This window comes from Polychytrium aggregatum, assembly GCF_025602895.1.
Source record: "Polychytrium aggregatum strain JEL109 chromosome Unknown BJ171scaffold_13, whole genome shotgun sequence".
In the NCBI taxonomy this organism is placed as follows: domain Eukaryota; kingdom Fungi; phylum Chytridiomycota; class Chytridiomycetes; order Polychytriales; genus Polychytrium; species Polychytrium aggregatum.
Genome location: NW_026516215.1, coordinates 730,929 through 751,704, shown reverse-complemented (window position 1 = coordinate 751,704; position 20,776 = coordinate 730,929). Strand labels below are relative to the sequence as shown.

At 59.6% G+C, this 20,776-nt stretch overlaps 8 protein-coding genes across 8 annotated transcripts; 5 read left to right on the top strand and 3 right to left on the bottom strand.

Annotated features, from left to right (window-relative positions):
- Positions 1-73: 73 nt before the first annotated feature.
- BJ171DRAFT_408293 (casein kinase II, regulatory subunit) lies at positions 74-1,592 on the top strand (the record flags this gene model as incomplete). Its single annotated transcript, XM_053107264.1, has 3 exons — positions 74-116; positions 418-803; positions 1,161-1,592. Coding segments are annotated over 3 exons (861 nt in total), but the record flags the coding sequence as incomplete, so codon positions are not given.
- Positions 1,593-2,702: 1,110 nt separating this feature from the next.
- On the bottom strand, positions 2,703-4,654 carry BJ171DRAFT_598104 (major facilitator superfamily domain-containing protein). Its single transcript, XM_053114813.1, has one exon. The coding sequence runs from the start codon at positions 4,573-4,575 to the stop codon at positions 3,031-3,033; it is 1,545 nt and encodes a 514-aa protein (XP_052967998.1). The 5' UTR covers positions 4,576-4,654; the 3' UTR covers positions 2,703-3,030.
- A 550-nt stretch (positions 4,655-5,204) lies between these two features.
- BJ171DRAFT_473928 (uncharacterized protein) lies at positions 5,205-6,848 on the bottom strand (the record flags this gene model as incomplete). The annotated part of the gene is made up of 4 exons (XM_053108718.1): positions 5,205-5,221; positions 5,473-6,094; positions 6,433-6,561; positions 6,729-6,848. The coding sequence occupies 4 exons, from the start codon at positions 6,846-6,848 to the stop codon at positions 5,205-5,207; spliced, it is 888 nt and encodes a 295-aa protein (XP_052967997.1).
- A 967-nt stretch (positions 6,849-7,815) lies between these two features.
- On the top strand, positions 7,816-9,675 carry BJ171DRAFT_598103 (uncharacterized protein). Its single transcript, XM_053114812.1, has 4 exons — positions 7,816-8,063; positions 8,328-8,635; positions 8,733-8,854; positions 9,224-9,675. Exons 1-4 carry the CDS (start codon positions 7,863-7,865, stop codon positions 9,484-9,486), a joined length of 894 nt encoding a protein of 297 aa, XP_052967996.1. The 5' UTR covers positions 7,816-7,862; the 3' UTR covers positions 9,487-9,675.
- Positions 9,676-11,546: 1,871 nt separating this feature from the next.
- On the top strand, positions 11,547-12,857 carry BJ171DRAFT_422809 (cyclin-like protein; the record flags this gene model as incomplete). Its single annotated transcript, XM_053107564.1, has 3 exons — positions 11,547-11,699; positions 11,921-12,460; positions 12,657-12,857. The coding sequence occupies 3 exons, from the start codon at positions 11,547-11,549 to the stop codon at positions 12,855-12,857; spliced, it is 894 nt and encodes a 297-aa protein (XP_052967995.1).
- A 710-nt stretch (positions 12,858-13,567) lies between these two features.
- On the top strand, positions 13,568-16,587 carry BJ171DRAFT_598101 (uncharacterized protein). The gene is made up of 3 exons (XM_053114811.1): positions 13,568-15,241; positions 15,368-16,015; positions 16,118-16,587. The coding sequence occupies exons 1-3, from the start codon at positions 13,579-13,581 to the stop codon at positions 16,291-16,293; spliced, it is 2,487 nt and encodes an 828-aa protein (XP_052967994.1). The 5' UTR covers positions 13,568-13,578; the 3' UTR covers positions 16,294-16,587.
- Positions 16,588-17,459, bottom strand: BJ171DRAFT_598100 (uncharacterized protein). Its single transcript, XM_053114810.1, has 2 exons — positions 17,339-17,459; positions 16,588-17,253 (listed from the first exon to the last, which is right to left on the bottom strand). Exons 1-2 carry the CDS (start codon positions 17,390-17,392, stop codon positions 16,906-16,908), a joined length of 402 nt encoding a protein of 133 aa, XP_052967993.1. The 5' UTR covers positions 17,393-17,459; the 3' UTR covers positions 16,588-16,905.
- A 205-nt stretch (positions 17,460-17,664) lies between these two features.
- Positions 17,665-20,319, top strand: BJ171DRAFT_500108 (WD40-repeat-containing domain protein). Its single transcript, XM_053110546.1, has 4 exons — positions 17,665-17,891; positions 17,996-18,060; positions 18,240-18,611; positions 18,782-20,319. Exons 1-4 carry the CDS (start codon positions 17,882-17,884, stop codon positions 20,213-20,215), a joined length of 1,881 nt encoding a protein of 626 aa, XP_052967992.1. The 5' UTR covers positions 17,665-17,881; the 3' UTR covers positions 20,216-20,319.
- Positions 20,320-20,776: the final 457 nt, after the last annotated feature.

Sequence of the window (20,776 nt, the reverse complement as noted above, 5' to 3'; positions counted from 1 at the left end):
GCGAAAACTGTGGAAACTGTGGAAACTGCTCCCAGATCAATCCGAGTCAATCTACGATGCTTCGAGCGACGGGTCCTCGTTCATTAGCTGGATCCACTGGTATTGCTCGCTTCAAGGTAGGCCTCCTGCCGCGGCGCTTTTTATCCCCCCCCCTAGTCGCTAGTAGTCTGGGCGATGCCTCGCTCTTTGGTGGTTCAATCGAGGCTCCATCGAGTTGGATTGCTGTATGCCCTTTGTCGGGATCCTCGCCGTGGCTTGCTGGCTATGCCGTCGTCCTCCAGTTCCACGTGCCTGCTCGGACGATCGGATGGCCGGATCTGCGAAGGATCTATTCTGCGAACGCTCTACTATCATGTTCTGCTCTAATCATGGCCTCGATTCTGGCTTTGGCTTTGGCTTTGGCTTTGGCTCTGCAAGGCCACGAGATCTTTGTCGAAGTGGCGGAAGAGTTCGCCTACGACGACTTCAATCTGACGGGTCTGCAGTGGCTCGTACCACACTACCGCGAGGCGATGGATATCATCCTGGACCTGGAACAAGAGACGCCGTTGTCGGCGCATGAAGAAAAGCTGGCAAAGAACTCGGCCTACACCCTCTACGGTCTGATTCACCAGCGCTACATCCTCACGAAACAGGGCCTGCAGCAGATGGGCGAAAAGTTCCAGGCCCGGCTCTTTGGGGTCTGTCCGCGGGTGCTCTGTGGCGGCTCGGGACTTGTGCCTTGCGGCACGTCGGACCAGCTCGGGGTCGATACCGTCAAGATGTTTTGCCCACGGTGTGGGGACTTGTATTTCCCGTCACAGGTAAGACGGCTCGGTGTGATGGCTCGGTCCAGAGCGCGCGGTGAATTGTATCTGTGGGTGTCGGTGTGTCGGTGTGTCGGTGTGTCGGTGTGTTGGTGGGTTGGTGGGTTGGACGAGGCAACATTCGAGCTTCTGTCTTACACGCAATGACTCGCATCGTCACTCACTCACCGCTTGCACTCGCTTCTTGGCCGATCGGGGTTTCCTTGGCTGGTATTGCGATTGATGATACTGCACGGACGCCATCATGGCCGACGCTTCAAAAATGTGACGGCTCCACCCCGTTTCCGTGCCATGCCACCCTACACGATTCCTTTGACTCGACCCCATACCGTCGACTCCCTGGGCCGCTCCTAGCCCACGCATCAAAACTTTGACGGCGCATTCTTCGGAACGACCTTCCCTCATATGTTGTTTCTCACGTTCCCGGAGCTGATACCACCGCTCTATTCGCCCCACAAGCGGCTGCATGACCCTCCGATCGAACAGCTGACGATCGAGTCTCCGTTCCAATCCGATTCAGATCATTCCGATGGCTCCGAAAGCGCCGACGATCGCCACCACCACGATGGCGACTCGGAAGTGGACGACTTTTACAAAGACGACGACGATGACGACGACGATGATGATGATGATGACGACGACGACGAGCACTCGCCAAAGGACAAGGTCACGTACCCGGACTATGCCTACTACGTTCCGAAGGTCTTTGGATTCAGACTGAACGAAGGAGCCGTCAACGGCCCGAAAATGACGTGGCTGCGATGGAAAGAGGGCATGCCCACGCCCCGTGGCGAGGTCGTTACGGGGGCATTCCGCCCCGACCCGCTGAAGAAGAGGCCGCCTCCTGTGAGGGATTTGTATCTTGATGACGAGTAGAGATGAGAAGGGCGGACTGCGAGCGGGTGTATCGCGGCTGGTTGCCTCCTCATGTCTCCCAAGTCTTGTCCTCTGCCGCTGGCTCCTTCCGCCCCCCATCGCATCTCACCCATCCATGATGTCGTTTGTATCCAGTGCATATCCCCGGGCCACCCCTCTTTTGTACCTGCGGCCCCTCATTCGGATGATGTTATATCTCTCTTTGGGCGCTTTCTTCTCCTTCCTCCTCCCTTTCCTCTCTATCGCTACTACCACTACCTCCCATTTCCGCATCGCTCCTGCCCTTCCCGATCCCTTCGACCCTCTTGTTCCTCTCACGCCTCTGCCTTGACTCTCCGTGCAACTAGCCACCATGTTTGACTGCTTTGATCTCGTCCCGCCCCCCCCCATTTGATTCTGCTCTACCTTTCTTGCGCCTGCGCTGTTTGTAGTTGGCCGCTGTTCAATCCGCATCTTGTGTTGAACGAAAGAAAATACGCCGGCAAGCCAGCGGGAATATTTCATATTTCATATTCATCGATCTCGATCCCCTGCAAAGGAGTGCCCTGTGGATGAGGAGTGCTTGTCCTGATGTCGGCACTCCCGGACAAACAGGACCCGTTGGCGCGATGGCATGGCGTGGCCGGACACTCTTGCGCGATCCGAGTCACCCCGTCCTCCCCATCCCCCCGCTCGACTGCCACATGGGAGGGGGATGTGCTCATCGCAGGCCACGGCGGGAGGCGGAGGCCATGTGGAAGGTCATCGCCTCCAAGAAAACACTATGGGACGGCGGGGGGGGGTCAGAGCGCTGCAGCGACGAATACCCACGGAGGCGCGTGCTGGTTCTGAGGGGTGGTGGAGGATTGCCGAGTCGGCCTGGTGGAAAAGCCGCCAGGTCGAATGGTATCATCCGCCGTGACTGAAAGACAGCCAGCCAGCCAGCATCGCAAAGCAAGTGCAAGGAATGACCATCCCATCCCCGAGCAAGCAAGCAAAAGCAAGCACCGATATTGTCAGGGAAGCGAGAGAAAGTTCAGAGCCCAGAGTGGTTTATTCATTCATTCGGCATCAAACTATAGTACAAAACTTGCGGATTGCACTCTATAAACACTTTGTGGAGAGAGACAAGAGATGTGGTCGGGTTGTGAATTCAACAAAAAAAAGAGAGAACTGAACAGATCAAGCCGAGCTGGAGCGTGGAGTTGTGAGCGTGTGTGGTGGATTTTGGACATGTCGATTGGCAGGAAGGAGGAAAGGAAAAACTCTAGAATTTCAGGAAAAAAGGACTCTGGGACAAGCGAGGAGAGGGCGAGGGCCGGACAAACGGTGAAGACAGAAGTATCCAGGAGATGGGGGGGGTGGTCGTTTAAGCATCAGTGTGGAAGACCTCGTCGTCACCAGAGAGCTCCTCAAGAGTCTTGCCCTTGGTCTCGGGGATCAGGAAGGTGGAGGCACCACCAACAACCATAACACCAGCAAAGATGTAGATGACAGCGGTGGGGCTGCTGTTCCAGAGACCACTGATGGCCTGGGTACCGACGATGGCACCGAGCTTGCCGAGACCGGCAGAGATACCGTGGGCAGTGGAACGGAAGCGGGTGGGGAAGACCTCACCGGGAACAACGAAGGTGGTGGTGTTGGGGCCAAACTGGAAGAAGAACTGGGCAATGGTGTAGACGATGGTGAAGAAGACGGTGTTGGTCTTGATGGTGTTCCAGGCACCGGCGATGATGAACAGGCAGACGGCAATGACACCGAAGCCAAGGAGCTGGATGGGCTTGCGGCCGAGCTTCTCGATCAGGGCAACAACGACAATGAAACCGGGGAGGGTACCCATGGAGACAATGATGATCTGGCCAATGGTCTTCTGGAAGTAGTTGTCGTAGGGGGCGAGCGAGTTGGAGCCGTTCCAGTTGATGAGGGTAAGGACAGTGCCCTGGTTGAGGGTAAGACCGTACCAGGCGACATCGAGACAGAACCAGGCGACGGAGGTACCGATGAGGACCTTGCCGTGCTTCCACTGGCCAAAGTGGGCCCAGAAGCCACCCTTCTTGACGTTGGCGCGGGTCTCGGCGACCTCCTCACCCTTCCAGTTGGAGGAGACATCGGCGGTGGAGTTGAGGGCGAGGACCTTCTCGACATCGGCGGCGGCCTGGTCGACGGCACCAATGACATCAACGGTGTAACGGGGAGTCTCGGGGATGGTGAGACGGAAGTAGATGGCAGACATGGCGGGGATGACACCGAAACCGATCATGATACGCCAGACAAGGTCGAGGTAGGCGGGGTCGGCAACAATGTAGGACTGGAGGGCGGCGAGGGTGGCGAGGGTGACGAGGGCACCGACGAGGATACCAACACCTTGCATGGAGAAGACGGCGGCCATGAGCATACCACGCCACTTGACGTTGGCGAACTCGGAGGTGATGATGGCAGAGAGAGGGTAGTCACCACCGATACCGATACCGAGGAAGAAACGCCAGACGGCAAGGACCTGAAGGATGTTGGCACCACGGACAGAGCTGGCAGAGAAGGCGGAACCGATGGTCGAGACGATGATGACGATCAGCTCGATACCGTACATGTTCTTGCGGCCGAGCTTGTCACCGAGGTAACCGAAGCCGACCTGGCCGACAAAGTTACCCCAGGGGGTGGCGGCCTTCATCCAGGCGTCGTAGTCGGGGTACTGCTTGGTGAAGTTGGAGGCCTTGAGCATGGAGGGGTCCGAGGGGTAGTAGACCTGGTAGATCATGGGCAGGGCCAAGCTGATGATGAAGTTGTCATACTGGTCGGTGAAGAAACCGGCACCAGAGACGAGGACGGCTCTCAAGTGGAACCAGCCGAGCTTGGCCTCATCGAGATGGGCGTAGGCCTTGGCACGCTTTTGCTTGACGGCTTCGACGGCAGACATTTCCGGACAGTGTGCGGGAAGCTGGTGTGAGGTGGTGAAGAAGCGGGAAGGGGAGGCGGGAGCGGGAGCGGCTTATATGCTAGGTTCGGAAGGCCGCCGAAGGCCGCCTCGTGGGCGAGAGGGAACGTTGGCGACGGAACGCCAGGCCCGCGCATGGACCGACGGGACACGACGAGAAGGAGAACATGGGCGGAGACCAACAAGCGCGACTGGCTGGGCGAAGGAATGGACAGCGGTGATTCGCTGGGGCGGGAAAGCACGCGCCGGGGGGGCGAGAGGCGGGCGGGGCGGGCGGCAGGCGGGCGAGGGGCGGGCGGCAAGGGCGGCATGTTTTTTTCCTTCGTGCCCCGGCGGGCTTGTGGGCAGGCGCGGGTGGGCTCACAGAGACTGTGGCGAGCTGGGATGACAGTGTGTGACGGCGTGCGACAATGCGCGACGATGTGTGACGAAGAGAGCGCGTTGCGCGCTTGCACGTGCATCTGCCGGCGAATCATCGCGGTGGCCGGGGCGCGGGTGGCGGTCGGTGCCGACGCGTCGATTGGGTGGGTGGCAGACAAGGGCGACAGAGCGAGAATGTGCTTGCATCCAGAACAAGAGCATGCTGCTTGAGTCTCTGCGTGCTGTTGGAATCACAGCATGCTGCGTGCTGTTGGAATCCGTCAGCAGGAATAGCAGAAACAGCACGAATGTTGGTTGCGTCGCCAAAAGAGCATGTTGGCCGATATGCGTCCCGGGCCGAAGCCGATGCATTTCGGCAGCGGCATCAGCAGGAGCATCAGCAAGCGCAGGAGCATCAGCAGCAGCAGCAGCAGCAGCAGCAGCAGCGACACCCAACCCACCCCAACTTGCGTCTACACCACCACCACCCAGGGCACCCACAGCAGCAACAGCACCCACTGCAGCGACACCACCGTCGCGTCCGCTGTGTCGCCGTGCTGTACAGCGCCGTTGCGGCATCGGCCCGCACGTGCGTCCATCGGAGCATCGACTCGGCCCACTCTGCTTGCACGCGCCGCGTTCCCTCGGGCCCAGGCGCGATCCAGAACCAGCCGTGCAACCCCAGCTGCTGGCCAACCAGCGCCCGTTCTCTGGCCCCCACATGCCCGCCTGGCACGCTGGTCGGCCCCCCTGCGACGGCGACTGGTCTGCGAATCGTCCTGCGGCTCATCCGCGAGACCTCGCGATCTGCGGCTCGGCTCCAACAACGAGGTCCCGCGGATGGACCGCTTGGCCGCTCGCCGCTCGCTGAGTCTGACCTCGTTTTTTTGCCCGGCTTGAGGTCGCCACGATGCTCAGGATCTGCCACAGATTGTGGCCAGGCCCGCGGCGAGCCCCTCGCACGTTTCTTGCACCCGATCTGGTGCCGGGCACCAGCGGCCGGGTGTCCCACCGGGCTCGTCGGCCTGACTCGGTCTTTTGCCCAGGCGGCCATCCACAAGAGATACGGAGAGAGTGAGAGCGAGAGCGAGAGATAGCAGCGGTTGCACTGGGTTGTCCAAGCCGGCGGGAACCAAGCTTGCTGCCGGGCTTGCCAGTCGAGTTCGCGCAAAAATGTGCGCCGGCTCCTCCTCCTCCACCACCACCAGCGCGCATGGGTGGGTTGGCCACAGCAGGGCCACAGCAGGGCCACGGCAGGCCACCGACAGTCTCCCACCAAACTCCTCTCCGACAGCGTGCTCTTCGCCAGAGCCGACCTCGATTGCAACAAACGGAGCAGAACAGAGCAGAGCAGACACATCGGCGATTGCACCAGCATCCTGTTGCATTCGACATGGCCTGGCAACACAACCCATGCGATTCAACCCATGCTGCCATATCCGCGGTCGCCCGGGTCGTGCCACCCACTAATGCACCCACCAGCTCGTGCATGTCCTCGCGGATGACATCTTCCTTTTGCTGGGCCACAGGAGCAGCTCTCTGCCATCGGGCTGTCCCCGTCTGCATCCGCCATGGCCGATGTGCATTCGCACACGCCTCGGCCCCGTTCTCCCACAAGCAAGCAGGCAAGCGAACAGTCGAGCACCCCCTTCTCTTGCTCTCCTCATCCCCCCTGGCTCTGGCTCAGAGTATGGCCCCGTGGAGCCGCAGAGCCCGGTGGAGGCCGCGTGCGCTGGAAAGGCTGCCTGCCGCCTTGTGGCCTCAAATGCACGCACCCAAACATTCGCCAGGCACGGGGCTGCGATCTGGCTGTCGGCCTTCCAAGACACCCAGCGCGTGCGGCCCAAGACAAGACAAAACTCGAAGCGTCCCTCGCCTTCATGGCCCGGCTGCATGTTGTTCTCCGCGGCCTGCACAGGTTCCCCAGCGCCTTCGGATCGAGCACCGGCTTTCATGGCCTTCCTTGCTCCTGGCACCTCAGCCTCAGCCTCAGATCTCCCCTTCAGATCCAACCGCAAACTACTCTCTGATCCAGAACCACTCCTGCCCCAGCTCCCCCGACGCTCTTGTCGGCAGCCAGCCAGTGACAACAAACGTCTCGGACCGGCTTCTGCACGCAGCCCCCGAGGCCGTCCAGCTAAGGTTTTGGTCTTCTCGATCGAGACAGAGAACGCGGACCGACAGGAAAGACTGCAAAACAGACAGCTCCAAGCTTTGCAGAACGATCCTGGAATGGATTTCCCGCCTCCCCCGAACCGTAGGCTTCGGATTCTCGGAAGCGGGTGCTGCATGGATCTGGACTCTTTCGACACCGCCCCACACGGGAGAAACCAAAACTCTATTTCGTGGAGGAGCGGGAGAGCAGGAGGCGGGCGGCACCTGTCTGTCTGCATGCGTGTGCTGGCAGAGAAAGCCAAGCCATCCGCCACTGCACCGATAGGCGGCAGCAGCGGCACCAGCAGAAGCAGAAAGCATCCCAGGACGACGGAGCCCGACTGAGGCGGTATGCAGCGCCGGCCTGAAGCAATAGTAGTATGATACGGCGCTCATCCAGGATCGTTGGTGCGAGCGGTTCGCTGGCAGCATCTGCTAGCAGAATCCGCCGGCAGAATCCGCTGCTGTCGTCGTATCGGGGGTGCTTGCCGATGCCGCCCCAGGGTGCGTTTGTCAGTGTCGCCAGACATGTATGTCGTTGCTGCAACGGCAATCGACTCATGGTGCAAGGCATTTTGCTTTGGTGGAAATTGGAGCATCCACAGAAAGCCCGCCATCCACAGAAATCCGAGCGCCTGCGCCACAGCGGCCCGCCTCCACAACCACATCCATCCACACCATCATCCACACCGAATCCATCCACATCTATCCACATCTATCACACCTATCCCCGCTCGAGCTTGCACGCCGCCGCCATGACCTCATATCGAGACGCCGTCGTCGCATTCATCCGCCGATGGTACTTTTCGCTGCCGCTGGCCACCTCCGTCCTCGCCCTCGTCGTCTGCATCCTGCATGTCCTGGCCATGGTCCTGCCGCTCGACCCGCCGCTGTTCGAGCTAGTGTGTCTCAGCCCGCAAAAGTGGCTGCTGCACTCAGAGTCCTTCACAGACGGTGTAGGTTTCCTTGATTTTTATTCTCCTGCTGGATCGACGGCGTGGCCTGCGATTCGACCCATTCTCCCGAGTCTCCATCGCTCTTGCCGGGTTTTGACCTGCGCCTGGCTCGGCTTTGCGCTGCAAGTGTCTTGTCTTATGTGTTGTTCTAACGCCAATGTTTCCTCGCTGTCAATGGCTGGGTCTTTCGGGGGTATTGCTTGTCCTGGCTCTCCTCCCACTTCGAACCTCCGGCCGGATCTCCTCGCCATCGATGCCACACAGCTCATCAACTCCTACAGGCTGTTCACCTACAGCTTCTTCCACTCCGGAATCCTGCCGCTGCTGATGAACCTTGTTGGGTTCATCCCGCTTGGAAGCCTGTTTGAGCGGCAGGTCGGCACCGTTCAGTTTGTGCATCTATCCGTCGTCATGGCGGCCGTCAATGGCGTGTGCTATACGTTGTTGATGGTGCCCTTCATGCTCATTGTGCCCAAGTGGTCCGAGGCATGCTTCTCGGGACTGTCGAGCCTGGTGATGATCTATATCTCTCTCGAGGCCAACCGCAAGTCGGGCGTCTTTCAGACTCGGAGGTGGGTATAGGCGTGTCTCTTCCCCCTTGATAACGTTCAGCCGGGCCAGGGTCGCTGGAGGCTAACATTGCTCACGTTCCCCCCCCCAATGCCGCAGATGGTTTGGTGTTCCCGTCCCTGGTGCCATCTATCCCTGGTTCCTCCTCATCGCCACCCAGATCATCTTCCCGCAGTCTGCCTTCTTTGGCAATCTCTCTGGAATCCTCGTTGGAATCATATGTAAGCAAGTGGGCTGAGCCGAAATCCTCCTCCTCCCCCATCGGTCCGCGAATGTGTGCAGTGGTGGGCAGAAGACTTTTATGTCTGACCTGCGATTCAGTCCCAGCCGCTCGTGCGTGTTGACTTGATGATGGAACATTGCCAAAGCATTGCCGAAATATTCCTGAAACAGAACCGCCTCCTGACCGTTTGGCGCTGCTTCCCCCTACCTCATCGGCAATCGCATCGGCAATCGCATCGGCGATCTCATCGGAAATATCATCGGCGATCTCGTCCTCGCGACATTCCTGCCCGAATCCCCATATCCGAATCGATGCTCCGTCGTCTGCGTCCTGGTCGACTCCAACGGCACGCGGATTGCCCGTCCAGATTCGCTGGGATATCTGAATCCTCTGCACTTCCCGTTCTGGGTTATCACTTGGATCGAGTCTCTGTGGATCATGTCGCCTCTGTGCTCCCTGGAGTCCTACGTCCAGCTCCCCGGCAAGATCGTCCTGCCCACCTTCTACGACGATCTCGACGACCTTGACGAACTGGCCGCCGAGCCTGCTGCCCAGCCGTCGTGGCTCCAGCGTGCTCGAACCGGATTCGGGCTGTGGCCCAACCAGCCCCGCTACCAGTCCCTCGGATGAAGGCCGTGATGCCGGCGTTATGGCCATGCTGGCCCAGCTGGCTTGGCTTGGGACGCTGGCTGGCTCGCAACGCCATCCACACACCCACCCTCTGGTTATTGTCGCAGCCGCCCCCCGGCGACCACCTCGTTGTGATAGTCTCGCCACACATGGCCTTGTCGATTGCCAAATACCACCTCTTGTCCTGCATGCCTGCATGCCTTCATGCAATCCGACCAGCGGTCTCGTTTCCCGCCAGTTGGACCCAGCTGGTCATGTTGCTGCGCGCCAGACCAGCCTTCTCGCCGAGAGCGTTGCCCCAATGTCGATGTCCTCGGCGAGAAGCGACTCTCGCGCTTTCGCCCGCCTGAGGCGCCCATGTCCACCCCCACTTGCATTTCCATTTCCATTGTGCGGCCGCTGTTTTTTTCTCTCCATCCGTCTGCCATCTTTAACGTCCTGTCGATCCCGCCATCGCCATCATGGACCCGCGAGTGGTAATTCATCCGCTCGACATGCGTGCTTGCCGTCCCAGACACTGCGTACCTGCGAGGCCGTGTTGACTGCATCGGCCGGCTCTTGAGATCCTCCTCCACCGCTTTTTGCCTTTCTCTCGCATCCATCGGATACCAGCGACCCCAAGGCACTGACACTCTTGTCGATTCACCCCTTCCTCCCCGCGTGTGTCCGCGGCGTGTTTGTCGCTCGACTCGCCAACTGCTCTCCCAGATTGCCCGTCCTCTATCCAGACGGCCGCTGGCGTCGGCGTCGGCGCTGCCAGGAGCAGCCCACGTCAAGCGCAAGCCCTCATCCGAAAATATGGATGTGCATCCGAGCCACCACCATCACCCCACTTCGCAGATGCTGTCCAAGCCCACAGCGACGACGACCTATGGCGCCGGTTCGCTGTCGACGCGGCTCCAGTCGCACACCAATGCCCTCAGAACCTCGTCCGGCCCCTCCAGCGCGGCCGACATGGCCCTCAAGTCCAGTGTCGAGCCGGCAAAGCCCGCACCAAAACTGCGGCGCATGCTCTCGGAGCCCGAAGATCCACGCCCGACCAAGCGCTCAGCCCTCGGCCCCACGGCCGGGACCGCCAATAGGAAGGTAGGAGGCTGCGCGGCGGGAAGGCACCAGCAATGCCGCCGACCAAGAGAAAGGAGCTGGGGAGGGAGGTTGGGGAGCCCACGAAGCCTCATCCTTGGCGATGTCGTTGGCGGCTGTGTGCAGACGGGGCAGCGGCGTGTTTTGGATCCTTTACCCTGGCCCAGAGACCCGAGCAGCCTCGGGTGATCTCCTGGATATAAGGGGACGCGCAGAAACGCAAGAGGCAATGGGGGCGATGGCTCTGCAGCTGGGCTCGGGCTCGGGCTCAGGCGCGGATGTCACTGCTTTCCGAGTACTTCACCTCAGCGCAGACAGGCCCACTGAGCAGACCGACGGCGGTGGAAAGCACTCGTCCTTGGCCGCCCTCGGCTGAATTGCAGTCTATTGGATGGGCTCACCGACACTTTCGCATCGATGCCCCTCCCCTCCGCCATGCCATGCCATGCCATGCCATGTCCTTTGGAATGTAGGACATCCCCCACTCTGCATCGTCAGCGTCCGCCGAGTCGCGGATGCGGCGGCCACCAGCATCGGCCTCGTCTATCCAGCAACGCACAGCATCGTCGTCCCTGCAACAGCGGCATGCCCTCATCAACAACGGCCGGGTCAAGCTCGGCCCCAAGCCCGGTGCCGTCTCCCGCCCATCCAGGCCAACAGGCGTCTCTGCAGTCCCAGCTGCGTCCAGCGCCACCGCCGCTGCCCTGGTACCGTCGTCGATACCCGTCCCGGTGCACCCAACTTCGACATTCACCTCGGCCCAGAAGCGCTCGTCCCTTCCACGGTCTCAGTCTCAGTCGTCTTCGTCGTCGCTGCGGCGGTCCCTAAGCAGCTCGCAGCCAGATGCACAACCAGTTCAGCACCACTCACCCGCCCGGCGCCGTATCTCCAGTAGCTCCGCGCCTGCCGTGCCCGACATTGGGCGCACCTCGGACGTCTCGTCGATCGGCGGCTTGCCTGACCTGCAAAGCTCACCGATGCAAGTCGATAAGGAGCCCATCCGTCCGCAAAAGAAACCCACCTCGAGCTCCGAGTCGCGCCTGAACAACCTTTTTATCCTGCACGACCGCGACCCGGTCATTTTGCTCGAGTACGAGAAGGAGATCATCGACCACCTGCGGCTCATTGAGGTCAGTATGCCATCGGCGGTCCGACGTGGCTGGAACATGGAGGATAGGGGTCTGTCGTTGATTCCCATCGTGCTTGACAATGCTCGGTACAGAGTCGCGCAATTCGCTCCACCCTATTGCATGCGATATCGCCCATCTCACGCGTCATGATCATTCTCAATCCATGGCACCCTGCCTCGCTTTATGCCGCCCGCCCCCGTCTCGCACTGCCGCACTTCCAGCAACAAACGATGCCCTCAGGCGACTATCTCACCAGACAGCCCCAGATCACCGCCCTCATGCGATCCCAGCTGGTCGAGTGGATCGTGGACGTACACACGTATCTGCGGCTCCTCCCCGAGACGCTCTTCCTGACCATCAACATCATGGATCGATACCTGTCCTCCAACTCGGTACACCTCCACAAGTTCCAGCTGGTCGCCGTGGTGTCGCTTCTGATTGCGTCCAAGGTCGAGGAGATCCGCGTGCCCAAGATCCAAGAGCTCGTTTTCCTGACCGACAACACCTACGGCCGCGAGGAGATCATCAAGGCCGAGAGATACATCCTGAGCCGGCTCGGATACGACGTTGGCCACCCGGGTCCGTTCACTTTCCTCCGCCGCATTTCGGTGGCAGACGGGCTCGACACCAAGATCCGGACCGTCGCAAAGTACCTCATGGAGTGCAGTCTTACCAACGAGAAGTTTCTGGAGTGCCCGGCCTCGCTCCTGGCTGCCAGTGCCATGTACGTGGCCATGAAGGTGCTCAAGAACGGCGAATGGGTATGTACGCACAACGAGCATGTGTCCTTGATGGACTGCTTTCCTTGCCCATCTCCGCTCCGCGTGTCACTATGGGTCTCGGGAGCGGATCTCGAGCTCGGTTCGGTTCGCGAATGCGGCTGCCTTTTGCTCGTCTGAACTTTGACGGCGACGACCACCACTCTATAGCTATCTGACCCTCGCCTGTGTGTTCCAGAGCGACGCACACATCCACTATTCGGGCTACCAAGAGTCCGAGGTCGTCTACGGCGGCCGCCTGCTGCTCGACACGGCTTACAACCTCAGCACCAGCAGCCCCATCTACCGGAAGTGGGCCGACGACTCCCTCATGTGCGCCTCTACGTTCCTAACGGCCTACTTCAAGCACATCCAGTTCACTCCGTTCTCATCGGCGTGAGCCGTGTGTTGCTATCGTGCCCTCTCCCTCATCCAGTCTCCCTCCATCGTCCCAGTGGTGCCTCTGCGCTCGATTCACCCTGCCTCAGATGACTCCTCCACCTTCCCGCCATCGCCATCATCACCATTTTCCTTCACCCGAGCTGGCTTCTCTGTTTCCCTTCCCCGGCAGTTTCCTGGCATCTCAGAGCTTGCGAGACCGCCGTCATTTCCCGTTCTTGGTTTCCCCTCTCCCATACACAGATTCTCGCGTCCTCGTTCCCTGTCTCGCCCTGCACCGTGTCGTCCGCTTCCCGTCGCTCATTCCCACTCCCCTCCCCTAATCGCTCTTTTTGCTACTTTAGACGCCTTCTCCTCTTCCCTTCCCCTTCCTTCCTTCTTCTTCTTCTTTACTTTACCCTTTTCTCACGTTCCTAGATTATAGTGCCTTTATTTTTGGCCTGAATGCTTGTCTGAATGCTTGTCCAGAAGTGTTCCGAGGTTGGTCTCGGTGGCCTGGTGTTGACGGTCGCTTCGATGGTTGTTGTTTTTGTTGTTGCTGTTGTTGTTGGGTTACGTATCGTTCGCAAATCGAAACAGGATATCCTGGTGCTGTTTTGTGGATGAGAATAGATACTCATACCAATTTAGACCAATGGTCCATGCACGCAGAGGAAGCAGAGCAAGGCATGTGCATTCAAGCGACTCGTTTGTCCCGTTCGTCGTGATGTCCAGAAACCAGGATGCGGTCCAGTGCCCAAATGCCCAGTCCACATGCACCCGCTGCCCAGAGGAGACCAAGCGCTCGCTCTGCCCGCAATCAGACCGTCATTGTGCCGACGATGCTCCGTGGAGCCCCTCGCCTGCAACAACCGCAATCCAGGCGCAAACACATCGCCTTGGATGTCTCGGTCGCCCAGGCGATATTCGAGCTCCCTGCGAACAGCCTGGCGACGGTCCTGGCCACCATCGAGCGCTCGCCTCGGGAATATGCCGCCGACTGCAAGGTGGTAGGCTCGGACGGCAGCTCCGTTTGGATCCACTCGGCGCTTGCTCGTTCCTATGATTTCGTCGGCCCAGACGGACCCTTGCCGGAATGCGACTTCTCGCTGCAGCCGCCATACAGAATCGTCTCATCCCACGACCGGCCCAAGCTCGTGCGCTTGCAAAGGGCTCTTTACTCGGGATTGCCTCCTCCGGCTGTCGACAGTCTCAAGGCTCTGCTCCAGTCTGCCGACCAGGACGACCCATGCGCATCGGCCCGCGAAGATCAGTTCGATCTCCTGCTCAGCAGGCTTGCGAGCGAGCATCCAGCCAAGAGCCTTGCTCATTTGCAAGCTTCCGGCGTCGGTTGCGACTTTCAAATCATCCTGGAGCCACCGTCAATGCCCAGCGATCCCAAGACGACGGGGGCATCTGCCGTCTCAAGCACACCCGAGCTATGCGATACCACCGTCGCTGTCCACCGGTTCCTGTTGATTGCCCGGATTCCGTACATGCGTGCCCTGTTGACATCTGGATTTCGCGAGCAGAATTCGGCAACGGCCCGGCTCCCCTCTGATGTTTTTGGATGGCAGGCCGTTCGGTTTGTTGTCGACCATGTCTATGGATCGGCGACAGCGTATCCGCCCGAGCAGCTCGCCGACATTTTTGCCATCTATGCAGCGACCGAATACCTGGGTCTCGCTGGGCTCATGGACGTTTGCTCGGCCTGGCTATCAATGATGACGGGCGGATTCGCCTGCACTTGCAGCCCATGCCTGGCGCTGGTACCCAAGATGGCCCGGTTTGCCACCGATCGAGGTCTCGAGCCGGTCCTGCAAGGTTGTCGCCTCATGGCCGTCAAGAACTGGGCCAGACTGTATACCCAGAAGCTGGTCGCCGAGCTCCCCGACGACTTTGGGATGGACCTCGAAACGGCCGTGGCCGCCCGGATCAATGTCGAGACGCTGAGCGAATACATCCTGGACTGCAAGCGAGCGGCCGACACTCTGGACTGCTCAGGTTCTGCCGGCTGGGTCTCCATTGCACAGCGCATGGTCGAGCGGGTTAGAACGCAGATCATCAAGACGATCCAAGCTCATCCCGGAGAGTCCATCCGCATGGGCTATATCCGTTTCCTCAACGACCCTGGCATTAGTGCCCGAGACACACGGATCGAGCTTTTGAGGACCGTCAAGACGCTGGTGCGAGACAGCAGCGCCAAGGAGTGCCTGCTCGCTCTGTCGGTGGTGCCGGCTGCCGACGACCCCGATACCGTCGACGATCAAGCCAGAGATGAGCTTGCGCTTGTAGCCGAGATCAAGGGCACATGCACGGGCATATTGGCTCGACAGTGGATGGTGCTTTCGGAGCCGTCGCTTCTCCAAGGTCTGAACGAACAGATCCTGGACGACGTGGCAAGAGGTATGTATCAAGGGCACATCGAGCATGCGCCGTGTGTGGGTAGGCAAGTGATTGCAGGTGCACCAACCCGAACGGCGGCCGCCAGCTAGCCGACACTGAGTAGACTCAATCGAATCTCGCCCGAAGCGGTCGGCGTTAGCAGCGACGAGCTTTTCTCCATGCTCGCTCGACCTACTTCAGGCTTTGTCCGATCCTCAGCAGCAACCCGAACCAAACTCCACCCGCTCATCAAGCTCGAGTTGACCGACGGCCCGAACCAGCAGAGCCCAAGGGGGCACTTGCCATCTTCGTCCAAGACACCAAAAACGCCCCGCAATGAACAGCAGAGAGGCCTGCCGCAAAGCAGGACCAAAACAACCCTGGCCCCTCCAACGTCGGCAAAGCCGGCTGCGCGCAGTCTATCGAAGCAAGTGCGCTCCAATCCTCCGAGGCCGGCCGCTCCCGTCTCAGCAAGGAGCAGGCCCGGATCATATCCATTGAGTAGCACATCTGCATCACCGGCAGCCCGAGCGGATCGAACTGTCCCAAGACGGGGATCAAGTGCTGCAGCCCCATCGATCACATCAACCGCATCAGCCGCATCAGCCACAACACTTTCAGCGACGACAGAGTCCATGACAGCAAGTCATCCTGTGTCAGAGTGGAGCGTACTTCAGCGTGTCCAGCTGTCGTTGTCAAAGGAACAAGCCGCTTCGGTGACAGGGACGATCCGGTTCGTGGGAGCCACAGAGTTCGCAACAGGCCAGTGGGTCGGACTGGAACTGGACTCATCAGGTATGTCGGCGCATGGGGGAGCACTTGACAGATCGATCGTATGGTACCCTGTGCTGAGAGTTGATATCCTGGTAGATGTTGATAAAGTCACACTGATCATAGCTCGGCTCCCATGTTGCTCACGCCAGACGGCAAGAACGACGGAAGTGTTGGCGGGAAGAGATACTTTTCCACCCAGTCCGGCCATGGGCTGTTTGTGCGGCCATCCGCGATATCCAAGCTTGAACCTGCTCTCCCCGACCCTCATGTCCCTGCCGATGCAGTTTGAGCGATGCTGAGGACTGCACAACAGATACTGTGTCGGAAACACAGACAAGATGCACATGGATGTCTTTCTGCGATTGAACATCCCGTGCTGCCTGGTGCTCGAGCGAGCAGTCTTGTTCATGTGTCGCTCATGCCATGCCAAACAAGACCGTCACAAGGGGCTCTCCAACAAGGAGACAAGGCATCCCTGATTGACGTGGAAGGGCATAACAAGGAAGTTGATGTTCGGCGTTGCCAACCGGTCCGCCTCGGCAAGGCTGATTGCAACGGCCCTGCATATATTGATATGGACAAAGACAGATTTATACTTGCAGTGGGTAGCATGAGTGGGTTTCCATGAGCAGGCAAAGTGGGTGGTCAAAATTGTACCCACACGGCGGAGCCACTGGAAGAGTTGAGGCGGCCCAGGCGACAGGAGAGTGGGAGACATGTCCCCGCCCTGCTTCCAGTAGGTTGACGGGCGATTGCTCAAGATCCAGAAAGAGGAAGTGACGATTGATGCCACAACGGGGGGAGGAGGCAGTGCGGATGCCCCCGCCACCTGTTCGATTTGGGAGCTGTGTGCTGATACCGGATGTCGACCGCAGACATCCGATTCGATTGCCGAATGCATTTTTGGGCAACTAGCGCTTCTGGGAGGACGAGATCGACCAGCTACTGCCACCGGCCGAGGATGCCTTGTGGCTGGAGCGCGGCAAGCAGCTAAACACCAGGGCCATGACCACCGCCAGGCCGGTAAGCACTGCGGCGTACATCGGGATATGTTCGCTCTTTTCGGCAATGATCAGTCCGGCGAGGCAAATGGAATTGACGACAAGAAAAAGAGCCAAGGGCATATGAGGTCCGAAACCGTTAAATATGAGGGCGTTGCTGACTCGGGTGCTCGTCAGCATCCGGAAATACGATGATCTTGCTTTTACGGGCCTGCCGCCCCACGAGAGCGGAACATTGAGGACGATCTTGACGAGTCCCTGGCGGAGGGAGGAGGGAAGCGGAATGGGCGCCTGATCAGAACGATTGTCACCGATACGGCTACCGGAACGTCCGTCTCCTCACCTGGAACAGGCCGGTCGGTGGGCTCTTGGTAGGGGGTTGAGAGCGACCAAACATAGCCGGCACATTCAAGGTCGAGATCGAGGCTGAGATTGCGCCGTTGCGGCCGTCGAGCAAACCGAGGCGGGGGGGGGAGGAAAGCAGACCACGGATCCCCCTCTACTGGCACTCCAGCGGCCAATCCGCCAAAAGCGCTGTCCCGCCCGCGGGGGCATCCAGGGCCGGTGGCAAACGCCACCTGTCCGGGGGTCATGTTCCTGGATCGGACAAGGGAGTGATGAGAGCGCTGCCAAGGCTCCTGGGTTCGGGAGCATGTCCTGGCCGTCCGTGCGCTCCATCCCGTTGCATGTCTGCTCATCCCGTCGCGAATTTAACTGAATATACCTTTGCCGACGCCCCTGTATTTTGCACATCATCCGGCCAACGCACTGTCCTGGGCTGTGCTGCATCTCTGCCCAAGTTACGGATAAGCAGCCCACGACTGTCCTGAGGGCTTGCTTTCCAACTACGTCATTCTTTCCGATATCGGCTCGTCAAAGCATCCGAATGCCAATTGGTGCGGATCATCTCGAAAGCCTTCCGCTCTGAATGTGCAATCGGTAACAGCGAAACATGAGTCTGACGGCAGTCCTGGCTCTCGGCCACTCTGTCCTTCTGTAGATGCACACCCAGATCATAATCCGGTTGGCCTGCCAATGGATTCAGCCGCCCAACCCGCCAAGCAGGTATTGCGATGTGTAGACTCGGTACTCGCATCATGCGTCGGCCCGCAGGCTGGGTGGTTGACGGGGCAAGGGAATTGCTTTTCTCAGGACAACACTCAGTCGGTCCTTCCGCCCGACAGCCGCTCATGCTGATAGACCATACTGCCTGCTCATCGGCGGTGAATATTCGATATCCACAGCCAGACAGCCCCGATGCTGGACCGCCAGTGGGGCTCCAGGCCATGCCAGACGAAGTACTCTTGATGATATTTGCCCGGCTCTCGGCGGAGACGCTGGTTCGAGTTCGGCTGGTGTCCCGGCTTTGGTATCGTCTGATTGACCACGGCCCTTCCTTCCTCTGGAAGCAAATCTGCTGCGAGTTGTGGCAGACGCCCGCATCACTGTCGGCGGAGACTCGGTTCCGCCACTGGTTTTGGAAGGAGCGGCATCGATACAACCTCCGGTGGATGAGCAAGCAGTACAAGTTTGAGTTTTTCGAGGAGCCACTGGATCTGTTCTTTGCCTCGACGGTGGTGTCGGTCTCGGGCAACCTGATGGTCTATGGTTCTGATGTAGGTGCTGCTGATTGTGCCCCCAGGGTACGAGTTGAATGAGGCTTCCTGGAAAGTGATTGCATGCTACTACCGCGACAGACGGCCGGAAGTTGCTCGGCGCAGAAGCCGCTTGCTCCGTGTGGAAGCTCAAGCCCAAACTCACAGGCGACTCGTCTCACTTTGCAAAGGACACCCACACGATCTTTACCAGGAGGCTGACAGACCAGCTCATCGTACGGCGCCTGGACGACATGAGAGTGATTGCATCGCTTCCCGGATATCGCGTCCATCATCTATGTCTCTATCAGAACCTCATCTTCAGCGCGGACTACTCTCCACACCTTCGGGTGCAGCGTCTTGCTGTCGATGGTCACATCACTCCGCAACAAAAGCATGGAGACTGGTCCGCTGAACAGCGACTTCAGCAAAGCCCGGGCGAATTTGGATTCCCTGCAAGCCTTCTCCAGCCACCCAAAGGCTCACACGGCGATGGCCAGCGCCCTTGCTCCAATAGGAACCTCGATACGAGCCCCACCAACCCAATTCCTCGCCAGCACCACGATCGTGATAGCGAGTACCAACACCAACGGTCCGCTGTTCAAGATCAGAGCACATGCGAGTGCCGATGGAGCGGTCACGACAACGACCCTAACCAATGCCTGCCAACCAGCACCACTCTCGAGTGCGCCCCGATCGACGACGAGCCCATTGTCCGAATCGTCTGTGACGAAGCTTCGCGAACCCTGGTATGTGGGTTCATAAGCGGGCTGATGCGATTCTGGACACTGCCCGACCTGAAGCCACTCGAAGCAGCGCATGATTTCACGCACATCACTCAGCTCGCCATCACTCCAGACTACCTCTTTGTCGGAGGCGGCGCCCTCGACAATCAGTTTCTCGGTATCTATGGCATTTCGACGCGCAAACTATTGTACGTCATTCGGTGCTCGTACTCGGACGTCCAGGAGATGGCTGCTGCCCGGGGAATCACGGTCGGGCGGATCCAAGAGTACCATGTCTGGACGGTCGAATCAATCTCGGCGCAAGGCTCCCTGGTGGCATGCAACTATGGAGTGCAGGGCGTCTACATCATCTTCGACGTCAAGCGGCTCGCACAAAACGAGAACCCGCTCGTCAGCATCATTGACGAGTCGTTCCGGGACCTGACGAAGTTCCACACGCCCGACCGCGGATACATCCGGCTGGGGCTCTACAATCCCAAGATTGCGATGCACGACCGATTCCTGTTCACGGCAAGCCTGCGCAAGAGCGAGATATCGGTGTGGGACCTGCACACAGGCGCCCGGCTCTACCGCCTCTCGGAGCCGTTTGGGACTGAAGTTGGCCCGCTTGGGCAGCATGAACTCGTCACCAGCATCTCGGATATGAGGCTGTCGCCCGACGGGCGCATGCTGATCGTCTCGGCCTTTGGCGGGATGCTCTATGTCTGGCGGGTCGACCAGGAGACCATCGGCGCTGCATCCGACGCTGACACTGGCGAGGCACAGCGATACAGCAGTCGCTGTGCAATCTCCAGAAATGCGCTCGGCAGATTCATCGGCGAGCGCACCCAGCGGCTCTCAGCGGCAAAGGCCGAGACCCGCCTGGGGAAGCGGTACTGACGCGGGCGCAGGGCCAAGCAGCGAGCCTCATTGTCCGTGGGTGCGAAACCTTTGGTCAGCGGGCTGTTTCATGGTCGCTCGAATACAAACAAATCGCCGATCAACATGGAGGCACGAAAGGGGCCAAAGGCACAAGACGGACAGCGCATGTCGAGCCAGTGAAGGGCAGGAAACGTGGGGCGGTGGTGTGGCGCGGTGGCGGCACACATAGCGATGCGCCACAGCGTCACACACCGCACACAATCGCGACGGCGCCTTGGCAGCAGCCCAAAAATACACACTGTAACGCGGCCGACCAGCCGACAAGCACAGACAACAGAAGAGGGCAGCGCACCAATCAGCGCGCGGCCTGCACAGCACATGTACAGCCACACTGCGGCACTGCGGGGAGGGATGCTGCAGTCTGTGTGGATGCGGCGAACCGGCCGTGTGCTGCCGCGACGCGCACAAGCAGCGCGGTGGCGGAGCGCAGCCAACCAATGGCGGCGCGGCGCGGCCCTCCTGTTCTGTCGAACTCCCGGCAAGCCAGCCGGCCAGCCAGCCAGCTCATCCTCGATTCCT